The following is a 15,296-nucleotide window of genomic DNA, read 5'->3' as shown; positions in this document are numbered from 1 at the left end:
CAACAACATTCTTTTATAACAAATCCACGGTGGCCATCATCGGGGTCCATCAATTCCAGCAACATTTTTTTTGTTTGTCTTCATTTTCTGTTTATAAAGATTATAAAAATATTTTTTTGGTTGAAAATTCATTTGTTACCATTTTGTTCTTCTCGAACAAAAATAAGCTTTCGGAGAATAAAAAGCGTTTTAATCCGAAAATATTAATGAATGATTTTGGAAAAGAAACCTCAGTTAGGCTTGCGGTCTCGTCCTCATCTTCTCTTCTATTGCAACTCGGCATCTGTTTTTTTTCTTCTTATATTCGTTAGATTTCTAAGAGAAAACTCTAGCCCAGCAATGGCGATCGTAGTAGATTGTTGATGATATTTTTGACTCGATCACTTGGGTTTCCTGTTCGTTTTCGATCAAATTATTCCGACGATAGTTGATCGGTTTATTGCTCGCGTTTTTTTTGGTATTTTTGGATGGCGGCGGTGGCGGAGCAAGCAATCGCGGCGGAGGATCAGTTCGCCCGCTGCGAGAAGACGGCGCCGGAAGAATGCGAGGACGAGGTGGTGGCGAAGCTCTCCCACTTGCTTTCCAAATTGAACCCGGCCGCCAAGGAGTTTTTCCCTTCGAATTATGCCTCCGCCGGCGGTCAGAAGCCCCACGATCGGCTTTCCTCCGGTGCGCCCGTTTTTGTGGCGGCGAGTTCTTTTCATGGATATGGACCAGCTAGCAATGATGGCAGCAGTAGGGATTCCAGTAGTGATGGTTCGGCGAATAATCAGCCTAATCGCCGAGTAATTTCTTTTATTTTAAATCTTTTTGGGTTGAATTCATGTTTTATTTCGTATCCTTTATTTCGAATATCTACGATCGAAGCAATATTTTGTTTGTGGGTTTATTCGGTTCCAAATTGCTATTTTTTTTTTTAAACTCTGTAGTTTTAAAGAAGTAAAAGAAGGTAGATGAGGTTGAATTTTGGAAGGGTATTTCTTCCTCTCCAATTATATAAATTTATTGCACTATCACGTTCTCTTAGTTGCTTTTATATAGAACAACAGAGTTTTTAAAGCTTTTTTTTTGATGGAAATGCCCTGCCTTTTTCATTCTTGCCAGAGGAGGAATGGTTATGATCAAGGGCGGTGGAGGATGAATGATAGATCTAGAAGAGCTGAAAGGGAAGATAGCATTAGGCGAACTGTTTATGTATCGGCCATTGATTATCATGTGAGTCAGTTTTCATAAAAAATTTGCTGTTAATTTTGTCATTGATTAACGTCACATTCTTCTAGTTATCCCGTTATGATCATTTCTCAAAGGATAGTTTCTTTCTATAATTGGTTGTTCCTAATAATCTAATGGGGACTTTGGCAAACATGTATCAGGTGACTGAAGAGAAGCTTGCTAAAATATTTTCTAACTATGGCGAGGTCTGTTTCTCAAATTACAGCTATCTGAAACATTCTTGAGTGCGCCTTACATTTATGTTGATGTGATTTAGTAAATTATTTCTTTAAATATCTGCCTATGTTGGAATCTCAACGGACCAATTTTTATTTACATGTACATCTCTCTATTTGCTAACGACAATGTTATTTTCTTAGAGTGACACAGTGATGCAAATTGTTGACTAAACACTTTTGGATTAATCATCTCTTAAATTAGTATAAAACACATTTTCTTATATTGCCAAGTCTGATCAAAGATTTTGATAGTGCCACTACATGAAACATTTCTTCAATGTGACTTACATCTAAATGTAGATGCAATATAGTAAGCTATTTCTTTATTTATTTTCCTGTAGGAATCTCAAAACAATTTTTTTCCCATGACCATCTCCCTTTATATTGATAACAGCAACGTTATTTTGTTAAGAGTTACACAGTGATGCAAAATGCTAACTAGCCAATTCTAGACAAATGATCTCATCTTAAATTAGTAAGAAAAATCAAAATATATCAACATGAATAAGCAACTAACTTGTGATATCTAAGGCATTTTTCAACCAATAATATTCTCATTCTGTATATACACAAGCAAAATCTAATAAAACTGAAGGTCGATAAAGAAAGACTAAAGAAAAATAAAAACTCAAATGGCTTGTGTAATATTTGCAATATAGAGTTACATAGAGCTGGATGACAAGATAAGGTCTAGGCTATACTAAATAGTTGTGACGTATACCTTGTTCTTCTATTTTAAAAGGTACATTGTCTTAGAAAGTTATTTATTGTTACTTTTGTTTAGCTTAATATGGTTGGCACTTGTAATGAATATTATATGTTGTTGAATAAAAAAAAAGGAATAGCCCAGTGCACGACGCTCTCACCAATGCGGGTCCCGGGGAAGGGTTGGACCACATTGGGTTTATTGGAATTTGGACGCAGCCTTAATAAATTGAAATACGTAGGAAACTTGAATTGGTTGGTGTTTTGCAACTGCCAATTAATAGAACAATATAGTTAATAGATGCAGTATAATTTGGTCAACTTAATTAAGGAAGTCACTTATTCACCAGCATAAGTTGGTGCAATCTAATCTAATATTTCCATTTTATTCTGTATCATTCTCAAGTAATTAATTAGGCATTCATCCTGCTAATTTTCGTTTGTGTGGAATAACTTGCAATAGATTATTCAGTTAAAAAGTGATTTTTTTCTTTCTATTTAGCAACTCTGAATTGACAAATAAAATAAATTGTAGAATTTTCTAATTGATGTAGTTAATATTTTCAGTCAGGAGTCTTGTGCAACTGTCATGTGCCTCTTAGGCTAAAAGATAAGTTTAGTAAGATTCGGGCACAACTAGTGGAACTTTATGCGCAACAGTTAGGAAATAACACATACATGATATTAGTGTTGTAAAGATGAGAATGCAAAAATTTAAAAATACTACTATTTTGGGAGGGACCAATTGGTTATACAAGTAGAGGAAACATATTGACATGCTAGAAACATGTTTAGAAACAATTATTGTTTTATAGGTAGGGGATCTACCTTTTTAGAAACAATTATTGTGTACTTGCATAAACCTCCCTCCATATCCGTGGGGCCGACTCTAGGGGGTTGTTAAGGTAGCGGATCTACCTTTTTAGAAACAATTATTGTTTTATAGGTAGACAAGTTGAGTTGATTAGAATCAAAATGTGAAAAGTTATTTTTTTTTAAAACAAATCCTACTTAACACAATGAAAAATGATTCAGAATCTTGATATAAGTAATAATATAGCCTCATGATAGTTCAATGACAGGATACGATTCATGTAGCATTGTAGCAAAATCCAGATTAGTTGGGACTTAGGTTAGTATGTAGTTGTTCATAAATACGTTAAGCACAGTAGCAGTCTCTCTGTCCACAAATTGGAACAGGAGTTTAACTACTGAGATTTTTTTATGAAATAACATAATATATTAGTTTGTACTATATCAGTTACTTGTTTGTTTTACCTTCAAATGGTTGATTACGGATGAACTTTCACTCTGTTAAGTCACTCTTCTGATTTTCCTTACCCATCAACTTTATTCTCCTTAAGATACCCTCAATATTTCAGTGTAGCAATCTGTTTAAAACAGTTTCAGCTTGAAAAAAGTGCACTTAAGGAATGCACTCCACTGGCAATTGTTTTCTCCTTGCTGCAGATTTAGATAGTTTGAATACTTTTGATGCCGTTTTGGTCAAAACCATAATAAACATACATTCCACTAATCAATGTGCAAAGAGAGATTGGCATATGAAAAAGAAAGCAGTGTCCTTCACACATCTAGTTCTGTTTAAATTATTATTTTTTTAAAGTTCGTCATTCATGTTTCTTTATTGCCTATCATTGTAGACGTGTGAAACAAAATGAGTGGTTCGACCACATCTTTCTTTGACTATTCTAACATTTATGTGCTTTTCAGGTAGTTGATTGTCGTATATGTGGTGATCCTCATTCTATTCTTCGCTTTGCCTTTATAGAGTTTTCAGATGAGTGTGAGTTCATAAATTCTATTTCTTTTCATGGAAATACATGTCACAAAGATGTTAAACCAATGGATATTTGTTATTAGATGGTGCAAGGGCAGCTTTGACCCTTGGTGGTGCTGTGCTTGGTTACTACAAAGTGAAAGTTTTACCTTCAAAGACTGCAATAGTACCTGTCAATCCAAATTTTCTTCCTAATGTAAGTTGGTTTTCATTCTTTCTCGCCTGAACTTAAAGTTTTTTCCTCCAATATTTTCTAGGTTGCACAAAAATAGAAATGTATGCATTATTAATTTTCTTGAAATTTTACCAACTGTTGTGATATCAAACAGTCTGAAGATGAAGAGGAAATGGTCATCAGGACAGTTTATTGTACAAACATTGACAAAAAGGTATAATGGATCTGCTCCCTTTATTTCAGTGTCAAATCATCTTGTGCTATTACAGTTTTATGGCATGAATGGCTTAGCACAAACAGATTTTAAACTTAAGTACTACATTTCACTAGAATAATCTTTCCATGAGTATAACTTTATCTATGGTTGCAGGTAACTCAAATGGATGTGAAAGCTTTCTTTGAACAACGCTGTGGTGAGGTCAGTCTACTTCCATTAAACTGGCATTTTGGATAACTGTGATAAAGGCTACCATGATAGTAAGTTAATCTGTTTCTGTTCAGGTTTCTCGTCTGAGACTCCTTGGTGATAATATACACTCAACTCGTATTGCGTTTGTTGAATTTGCTCAGGTATTTATTTATTCATCTAGAATTTGAAGATTAGTTTTAATGTTCATTCCATTCTGTAATGTCTTTTGTTCTATCACTCTTAAGTGACTATTGATATTCTGTATTCTTTTGTAGTCTTCTCAGCTGCTTTAATAACAGAATTGCTTGCCATTTCTATCCAAAATTTTGCTTGTTAAATATTTCTTTTTTGCTCTGTTGTGGTACATATTATTTAACACAGAAAAGGTTATGATGGCATCTTTTATGGTGGGTTGTGGTTGTGGGAGTCAGTGACACAATAGAGTATAATGGTAGAGGTAATTGCATTCTGTGATAATTTCATCCGCATTGTGATAATGTGCTTGCAGCAGGCTACTCAAACCAATAATAGACCATTTAGGCTGTATTAACAAACTTAAGCTAGGTTAAACAGAAAAAGACCTTAACCACTGCCAGATGATCTAAATATGGAATCAATCTTCTCACCAACATCCTTTTACCATCCCATACTAGTCTTCTGATTAGATTATGGTGGTTCTCGTTATATTAATATTTAGTATTTGATATTTTAGTAAAATTGGCCTTCAGGTTCATATTTAATACAGTAAAGGGAACATGATTCATGGAGTTGAAAAACATAAAATTCCTGGCGGCTTTCTCTTTCCAATATGTCAATGATATCTTGCTATTCTGTCATGACAATACCTTCAGAGATGATAAACTTAAAACAGGTGCTCAAGCTATTCAAACAGCCATTAACCTGCAAATTAATTTTAAAAAGGCAAAATCAGCCCTGAGGGACCAATTCAGACAGCCAAAGCCACCATTTAATATCTTTTGATGCATTGTGGATGAACTGCCCATAATAACTTTTGATTCATCTTAATCGCGCAAAAAGCTACAGCAGAGTACCCACCTAGCCACTTGGAAAGATACTGTTCTCAGAGGCTAGTAGAATTTTTTTATTTAACCACATTATCTCTGCTAGTAGAATTCTCTGCATTGAATTAAGGCCAACTGTTTTTTAATGATCAGATACCTCTTTATCGTATGGGAGGCACAACTTTCAGCATTGGACACATGATATTTTCCTATTTTCTCACAATAGCTTCTGTTGGGTCATTGCAAACACCTTAGGTAGTTCTTTCATGGTTCAGAATATTAGCGAGACAAAAACATTTTACAGATATTATATTGGGTTTACTAAATAGAGATATTCCAATGCTGGCATTCTATATGAAAGTTTATTTATTTGCTTCATTTCTTGACTCGCTCACGTATGCCAGTATAGATCAGACTGCTTGCAATCTAGTGTCATGACTTTATGATAACTCACTGACACTGGCATTGAATTACTTGTAAAGGATATTTAACAGAAGAGTAAGGCATCACTGATATCACTTCTATGCATATCTACTTTCCTGATCACCTTTTGGTCTTGTCAGAAAAACATCAGGAAAATTCTACTAAGGTCTTGCAAGTCATTGCAAGATTCCTTACTAGTATTATTACTCAGTACAATCAGAAAATTTCTTCGGTGGATATGTTTAGTAAATTTCTAATAAGTAGGAAGTTTTCCAACAGGTCATATGTCTTACTATTCTTGGACAAGCTTCACAAATCTTCTCTCTCCATTTAGCTCGACACAATAGCATATTGTTAGTTGTACTCAGGACAGCATTTCTCGTAGTTAAGGAAATTTCTAATGGTCCCACTCTGTAATGTTCACCATATATAATCGTGTACAAATAAATCAAGAAAAAAAATGTCAGTCTGTGTTTATGTATCATTCTAATGTGATGAAGAGCTCAGGTCAAATTGATTACGTGTATTCGGTATTATGTTGAATCTTTTACTCTTATTCTCTTGAGATTTGGCAGCACAGATCTCATTTTTTGAACACATTTTCAATTCTAAATTTGTGATTTGATGGAATTCTTATCCCACCTCTTTTGCAATAACAGTAAGTCATGAATTCCGGTTATTTGAGTCCGCTCCATGGAATTTCCACCTCTTATACTCTCCATTAATAGCAGTCTACTAACATATTGGAATTACTATTCTAACTCCAACTTCATGATTCAAGAACAAGCATAAAACATTTCATGTCTTTCCACTGTCTAGACCCTCACAAAGTGAAGGTTTAGCTTGGAGGTCTTTCATATATGTGGTACGAAATGAAGGCATTATCAGACTATGTTTGGAAATTATATTAAGAAATTAGTATATGATCATCTGGATAAAGCTGACTATTCAGGAAAAAAAACATTCAAAGGGCAGGATAGATTTGTTGAATTTTAGCTAATCTAGGGAAATGAATGACAGCAACGATGGAAAAAAGGTAAAAAGAATGAAATTCTTTTAATTGTTGTCATATTTAAGTATCTTGAGGATTTGAAACAGTTTACCACGTATTTTTCAAGCAAAATATATTGGATGACATGAGTGCAACATTTCAAATGTGTTTACTTAGATATATTCAACAAAAACTATTGAGAAAATTCTTTTGCAGGAATTTTTATTTTAGTATTAACTACTGAAAGCTTACTACTAATAAAAGACCTGAATATCCATATATGAAAACGGTGCGAAGTATTATGAAGGAGTGAATGGGTTTTTGGTATCTGAAGTAGAATCGAAGAGATGAAATTCCTCTAAATGTTACATATTTTGCTATTACTAATTTACTATTAGCATACAGGAAAACTGTAGTTATTAAGTTAGGTGGAATGGTGGACAGATGGCATCATAGGTTTTGTCTTATTCCATTCGTCTCTCGGAATAAAAAAAGCAACTACAGATACTGGAAAATTCCTTAATACTGAACCAATAGTATTTCTAAGTTAGGAATATTCAGATACATCTATGGATTCCTAGAAAGAATAAAAAGAGAAATTTCATGTAGCTCTAAAAGGTAAGATGAAGAAAGTTTGTTCTGAAATCATACTTAAATGTAAGAATGATAAATATCAAATGCATGGTAAATCTTCTGTTGACGTCCAATTTTGGATTGGCAAGCCCTCATCTTAGAAGATCTGTGGTTTTCCAAAAGGGATGATTCTGAATTTGATACTCAATGCATCCAACGATGTCTTAGCATTTTCCATACTACATTCATCTAATAGTGTTACTAAATTGGAAACTACATTTATGCATTATCCAAGTTGTATCAATCTTGTTCATGGAACTATGATTATTACTTTTTATAATTTTTGCACTCTTTGTGCCAAGAATGTTCATGTTCTCTCTAATGACTATCGCAGGCAGAAAGTGCAATTATAGCTTTGAACTGTAGTGGCAATGTCTTAGGAACTTTACCCATCAGGTATATATACTATTCTTTTTTATCTATCCTAATACTTGCCACCAAAAGTGGTACCTTGAAACATCTTACATTAAATTCTGAATTCATGAATTGATTTCAGGGTTAGTCCTTCAAAGACACCTGTGAGGCCACGGATTCCACGATCTACCTCAAATCGAGTTTAATTGTATTCTCAAGTTGAATTATGTTTCCTGCTTAACTTGAACAATACTGTTTTACTGCTAGCTTCTTTCTCCTTTGGGTTGTTCCTTTTGGCTGTAAGAGCCAAAGAAATTTAGTAGACACCAGTTTCGTAGCTAAACATATATACCTAGTCAGAGCCTCTAATTGATCTAGGAAACCCTTCGAATTATTGACGTTCTGTTGGAACATGTTGCCTTGCCTTGATCTATTGCAATCTTTGGTGTCTACTTGGATGACAATTTATATTATTCTAATTTCCTAGAAAATAAATTTGCACAGTGTTTTAGTGTCGATGTACCTTCGACTCTAGCAAAATTATTGATTGATGATAAAATGGATTTATTTCTAGGCAGAAAATTCATGCCAAACTTGAATCTCTATGGCTAATATTTGTTAATGATTTGAATTTTTTTCTTACTATCAAATTTCCCCTTGTTCATTTGTTCTCAGTAAAATTAAGAGTCGAAGTTTTTTATCATTTATATTTTGCAGTAGAAAATGTTCTTTTTCTCTCTTAAGAACTCTCGCACAGGGACTGGCTATACTTTTTTTTTCCAAGTAGAAAATGTGGCAGTCTTTTGTGTTATATGATTTTTGGTCAAAATCTTATGCATAAACGGTTTAGGATTCTTATGATCCCTTTGAAATCTATCACTTATACTTCAAAATAATTTATATAAAAATGATACTGAATTTGTTGAAATTTAGATTTAGAATTTATTATTTATTTTGATTCAATTGGAACTTAGACCCAGATGCATTAGACCTAGATTATATAGAATATTTTTACCTTTTTTATTTCAGTGATAAGATGCTGTGAAAATACATTAGAACTAGAGAGACATTCTGTTTGTACGCTTTGTGTTTCTTGTCACTTTTCGATCCTCTTCATCTTCGTAACCAGCTTTTAGTATGTATTCGTGGCCCATAAGAGCATCCACAATAGTTGAGAGTATTTCTCCTAAATATTTATGATCTCCATTTCCACATCACTTTTCAAATATCCTACTATTCAAATATCTCAAATCTCACAATGAAATATTTCACCATCCAAATATTTATGGGTCTTATCCATTAAATATTTCACTCTCAAATATTCTCGACTTCATAATTAAGTATCTCACCAATCAAATATTTATAGGTCCCATGACCATTTTATTAATTTACATATAATTTTACATTTAAATAAAATTAATATATATTTTTAATATATTTTGTCTATCATTTATTCATAAATACTTTTTTTGGACATTTATTCAATATAATTATTTTAATATTAATATTTTATTTAAATGAAAGCAATACAACATTGGGCGTACACATTTTTAAAAAAGAAACTACAACATACGAGTTCAAATATTTCACAAAATTAAAATTGAATAATTAAATATTTTATATATAATAAATTAGTTATTTACTCATCACGATGATATGTTTTCCAAATGTGTTCAATCAAATCATGACGAAGCTGATGATGCACTTGAATATCACGTAACTCAGAATTTTTTTGAATGTATTCAACAAATTCACTTGTTGAGCCATGACTCGCTGTGATAGTATCTTGTTCTTCACGATCCCAAATCGATATTACATGACTTTCGTCCTCCACAATCATGTTGTGTTAAATAATACACGTATACATGATTTCTTTGCATTTATCCATAAACCAATGTCGCTCTGGACCTCTTATAATTGCCCAACGAACTTGGAGTACCCCAAATGTCCGCTCGACATCTTTTTTTGCAGCCTCTTGTCTTTCCTTAAATTTCATTCTTTTTGGATCCTGAGGGTAGGAAAAACTCTTAACGAAAGTGACTCATTCCGGATATATATCATCTGTTAGGCAGTACCCTTTTGTATATTGTGTATCATTCATAATAAAATTAACTTCCGGCGCATTTCCTTTCAAGACGTCATTAAAAATAGATGATTCATTAAGCACATTAATGTCATTGCGAGATCCAGCAACTCCAAAAAATGCATGTCATATCCACAAATCGACAGATGCGACTGCCTCTGTTGGTTGTTCCTAGGAAGATCATACCGGTTCCACTGTGCAAAAATTTTGTACAAGTGTCGAACCTTTCCTAAACAACCTATTGTGTTCTTTAGAAGTTAAATTAGGAATCGCAAACGGAACTTAACATTATTGATTCCAATTTAACTTATCTGTTCTTAATGATTTAGACTTAGATCGCAAGCAGAACTTAACACTATTGATCCAACTCAACCTATGTTATAAATTCAATTAAATATTAATTTCTAAAATTGGCTTCCAGGACTGCATGACAAGGCACATGACCTTCTTGGATATGGGAGCTGTAATACCCAGCAACTTCATATAAATTTCTTTTAAGAATAAGAGAAGATGGAACCAAAAAGAAAAGAAAAAAAAGAATGGTCAAGGCTTGAACCTTGAACCTCTTAAACAAGTAGCAAGCTTTAAGTAGAATGGAATAATCAATAGCCCAAGAGGAAGTATTGTTAGGAAGGAAAAGGGAAGTTGTAGTTAAGGATAGGGAGGGTGAATGGACACCTTTCATTTAGAAGAAAAGTTTATCTTTTCTTTCTCCCTCCACTTAAAATGGAAAAGATTCATTTTACTTCTTCCTTTTTAGAAATAAAGAGAAATAAAAAGGTAAGGGAAAGAAAAGTTCATTCTTTCTTCTTCCTTTTCATGTAGAATAAGAAGGAAGAAGAGGGCAAGAGAATTTGGTTTCTCCTTTCTTCTTCTTCTTCTTCTTCCTCCGCCGAAACTCCAAGTTTCCTCTTCCATTGCCGAATCCAAGCTAAGGGTTTTCTTCCTAGGAAAACTTCACAAAGAGAAGTCCTTGAAACATACTTTTTATTACAAGCAAAAATAAGGAAAAAGAGAGTTCTAGAAGCGAAAAGGGTCTTCTTCTTCTTCTTCTTCTCCACCAAGGGTATTCTTTAGTAAACCAAGCAAGAGGATGTAAGTATCTCCCTCACCTGTGGTACAAGTAGTTACGAGTGTTTTTCATGTTTTGATGTTGCTTAAAAACCTAGAATCCATGCTTTGAAGTTTCGGCCAAGAAGAGATCAAGGGCCTAGGAAAGTTTAAACTCCATTTAGATTTGCTTATGTATTCTCTCATGATACCTAGTAAGATATGTGATGTCATTAAGATGTTATTCATGATTTATGTTGCTTAAAAACCTAGAATCCATGTTTTGAAGTTTCGGTCAAGAAGAGATCAAGGGCCTAGGAAAGTTTAAACTCCATTTAGGTTTGCTTATGTATTCTCTCATGATACCTAGTAAGATATGTGATGCCATTAAGATGTTATTCATGATTTATGATGCTTAAAAACCTAGGAACAAGTCTTGTAAGTTTCGACCAAGAATAAAATGAAAAGGCTTAGGGAAGTTGAACTCCAACTAGACTTGCTTAGGTTTTCTTATATGTCATGCTATGTATTATATGATGTTAGTTAAAGTTTTCATGCTTTATGTTGCTTAAAAACTTAGAGTCATGTTTCTTAGGGTTTCGACCAATAAGAAATAAAAGGGTTAGAGAAAGTTTACAAACCTAAATTATGCTTGCTTATGATTCTCATGATGTGTATTCCATTATATGATGTTAGTTAAAGTTTTCATGTTTTATGTTGCTTAAAAACTTAGAGTCATGCTTCGTAGGGTTTCGGCCAATAAGAAATAAAAGGCTTAGAGAAAGTTTACAAACCTAAACTATGCTTGCTTATGATTCTCATGATGTGTAATCCATTATATGATGTTAGTTAAAGTTTTCATGCTTTGTGTTGCTTAAAAACCTAGAGTCATGCTTCTTAGGGGTTCGGCCAATAAGAAATAAAAGGGCTAGAGAAAGTTTAAAAACCTAAACTATGCTTGCTTATTATTCTCATGATGTGCAATCCATTATATGATGTTAGTTAAAGTTTTCATGCTTTAGGTTGCTAAAAAAACCTTAGAGCCATGCTTCTTAGGGTTTCAGCCAATAAGAAATAAAAGGGTTAGAGAAAGTTTAAAAATCTAAACTATGCTTGCTTATGATTCTCATGGTGTGTAATCCATTATATGATGTTAGTTAAAGTTTTCCATGCTTTATGTTGCTTAAAACCTAGGACTATACTGTTAGGATCTATGATCGCGGCTAGAGAAGGGGGTGTGAATAGCCGACCCCAAATTCGTTCTTTTCTTTCTACAAATTAGGTTAGCGCAGCGGAAATAATATAATAGAAACGAGAACGAGAAGATCAAACCTTAGATGCAGTGATGTAACGAGGTTCGGAGATGAAACTCCTACTCCTCGGCGTGTCCGTAAGGTGGACGAAGCCTATCAATCCGTCGGTGGATGAGACCCCGGAGAACCGGCTAATAAATACTCCTTGTGGGTGGAGAAACCTCGCCACAATAACTTGCAACAACAAGATAGAAATACAGCAAGAAATACAAACAATATGAATGTAAAACACCTTCTTGCCTTCGACTGGTTTCCGTTGATGAAGCAGCAACTTCACGGAAGAACAGCAGCAACTGACCAGCCGGGGAAGCTCACACGAAGCTTCACGAAGCAGAGAGCTCAGCAAAGCTCAAGCACAGCAAGGAGCAGGGGCAAGAAGGAAGAAGTAGTACTGTACAGGCCCTCGAACTCCTTTTATAACCTGTGAAGAAGACACAGAAGAAACTAGCCGTTGCTACGCAACGGCTAGGATGTGGATCGATCAGGCTCCATCCTGATCGGTCCACAGAGCTCCTGATCGGTCATAGGGACCTATCAGCTAAGCCCTGACTTGTGCTTAAGGTCTGGACCGATCAGGCATGCTCCTGATCGGTCCAGCTTCATCCTGATCGGTCCTGGGGACCGATCAGATCTTTCTCTGATCGGTCCAGGGACCGATCCCCTTCCTTTTCTTCCGAGCTTCTTGCCTTCTGATCGTTGTTTCCTGATCGGTCTGCAGACCGATCAGATAACACTCAGTAGGCTATTGTTTGATGATACCCAGTGTATCACTGGATCGATCCACTGATCAATCCAGAGCTTGGTTTTTGCCCAAACCAAATCCCAAGCCTTCCAAACCAATATCCGGTCAACCTTGACCTATTGGTATCTCATGCTTAGCATCTGGTCACTCCCTTGACCTGCTAAGACTCCCTACCAAGTGTCCGGTCAATCCCTTTTTCCCACTTGGTCTTTCCAACACCAGATGTCCGATCATCCTTGATCCATCTGGATTTTTCCCTTGCCCGACTTCACTCACCAGGACTTTTACCTGGCTTCACTCACCAGGGTTTTCCATCTGCCCGGCTTCACTCACCAGGACTTCCAAACTGCCTAGCTTCACTCACTAGGTCTTTCCCCTGCCTGGCTTCACTCACCAGGTCTTTCTCCAACTGCCTCACCGTGACTTTCACTTTCACCTAGCTTCACTCACTAGGATCTTCTATCCCCTTCCGGTCTAGAGAACGAGCTACCAAGCCCTCCCGACCTAGTCCGAGCTGCCGAGCCCTCTTCGACTTCCACATGCCAAGCTTCCATACTTGGACTTCTCCGTGCCAAGTCTCCATACTTGGACTTTTCCCGTGCCAAGCTCCCTGCTTGGACTTTTCCGTGCCAAGCTCCCTGCTTGGACTTTTCCGTGCCAAGTCTCCATACTTGGACTTTTCCCGTGCCAAGCTCCCTGCTTGGACTTTTCCGTGCCAAGTCTCCATACTTGGACTTTTCCCGTGCCAAGCTCCCTGCTTGGACTTCTTGAAATAGATCAAATCAAGTCGGGTCAACCAGGTTAACCTTGACCAAGGGTTGCACCCACAACCTCCCAAGTTTCTGTTCTTGTCAAACATCAAGATACAACTTGAGTCAGGTCAACCAGGTCAACCTTGACCTAATGTTGCACCAACAATCTCCCATCAAAGTACAACTCTCTTCTGTTCTCGTCAAACATCAAAATACAACTCGAGTCAGGTCAACTCGAGTCGGGTCAACTAGGTCAACCTTGACCTAAGGTTGCACCAACAATCTCCCCCTTTTTGATGTTTGACAAAACCATAACCCAACTTAGGTTTTCTAATGTTCTTCCTTGAACATTCTCCCCAAACCTACACTCTCCCCCTTTTTGACACACATCAAAAAGAGTGAATCAAGGTCAAGAGTTTCTTCCTAATGAAAGTCTCATACCTTTCATTGAAACTCTTAATTCCCCCCTTGATACTAAGGTTCAACAATTAACTTAGTGATAATCCCATATCACTCAAGTCTTTAGGAGTAAAAACTCCCCCTAAAGATCAACTCCCCCTTGACCATTGCACCAACAATGTCTTGGAGAGTTTCAAACCTTTAGAACTCTAAAACACCACTTCCACAGCTACAATTTCAGACAAACAGTCGAAATTCAACCGATCAGGCTCCCTCGGTCCAGTGACCGATCCACACAGACCTGGACCGATCAGGGACCCTCCTGATCGGTCCACAACTCTGATTTCTGATTTCTGAATTTTTCTTCTCCCGAAATTCAGAAACCTCTAGAAAATCACAGAAAATTCAAAAAATTGTGAAATTTTGAGGATACATTCCTCATAACATATACTATCATGGAAAAATAGTTTTCTATGAAAATAACTTCCATTTTTCAATCTTGATACAAAGTTCAAAAGTCTTTGAAATAGCTCAAAGTTAACTTATCTTTGTATCAACTTGTTCAATGATGAATGCTATTACTAGAAAAGCTTCATCAAGGTTTTTCAAATCAATTTTGAAATGATTTTAAACCATTTAATTTAGGACCACAATCTTTGGGCTAAATGTACATGACTTGTACACAAGCTTTCCCTATGATCCTCAATTTCGAATTAGGCTCATCTAGACACAAGAACTATGCACCTTGATCCTAACTCATCATCCTAATATCTCACACACATCTAAGGTGTATCAAAAACACATCCAAGTCAATTTTGATGTGAGATATGGATTTAGGTTAGCTTATTCTAAGTTCTCATGCATTTTTCTAAACAACAATTTGATCTCCATATCAAATTGTGTTTCTTATCCTTATATCAATTTCATTGATTATAAATGCAAGAAATGATGACATGGCATAAAATGATATCATAAATGGAAACATGTGCCAATGTC

General features: G+C 35.5%; 1 protein-coding gene across 1 annotated transcript; it reads left to right on the top strand.

The window, feature by feature from the left end:
• Positions 1-251: 251 nt before the first annotated feature.
• LOC122001271 (polyadenylate-binding protein-interacting protein 9-like) lies at positions 252-8,413 on the top strand. Its single transcript, XM_042555931.1, has 10 exons — positions 252-785; positions 1,105-1,215; positions 1,374-1,418; positions 3,888-3,960; positions 4,038-4,150; positions 4,284-4,343; positions 4,500-4,547; positions 4,631-4,699; positions 7,942-8,003; positions 8,104-8,413. The coding sequence occupies exons 1-10, from the start codon at positions 468-470 to the stop codon at positions 8,165-8,167; spliced, it is 963 nt and encodes a 320-aa protein (XP_042411865.1). The 5' UTR covers positions 252-467; the 3' UTR covers positions 8,168-8,413.
• The last annotated feature ends 6,883 nt before the right edge of the window (positions 8,414-15,296 follow it).

Source organism: Zingiber officinale, chromosome 7A (assembly GCF_018446385.1).
Source record: "Zingiber officinale cultivar Zhangliang chromosome 7A, Zo_v1.1, whole genome shotgun sequence".
In the NCBI taxonomy this organism is placed as follows: Eukaryota; Viridiplantae; Streptophyta; class Magnoliopsida; order Zingiberales; family Zingiberaceae; genus Zingiber; species Zingiber officinale.
The sequence above is the reverse complement of the archived record's forward strand: the minus strand, read 5'-3'. Positions and strand labels throughout refer to the sequence as shown.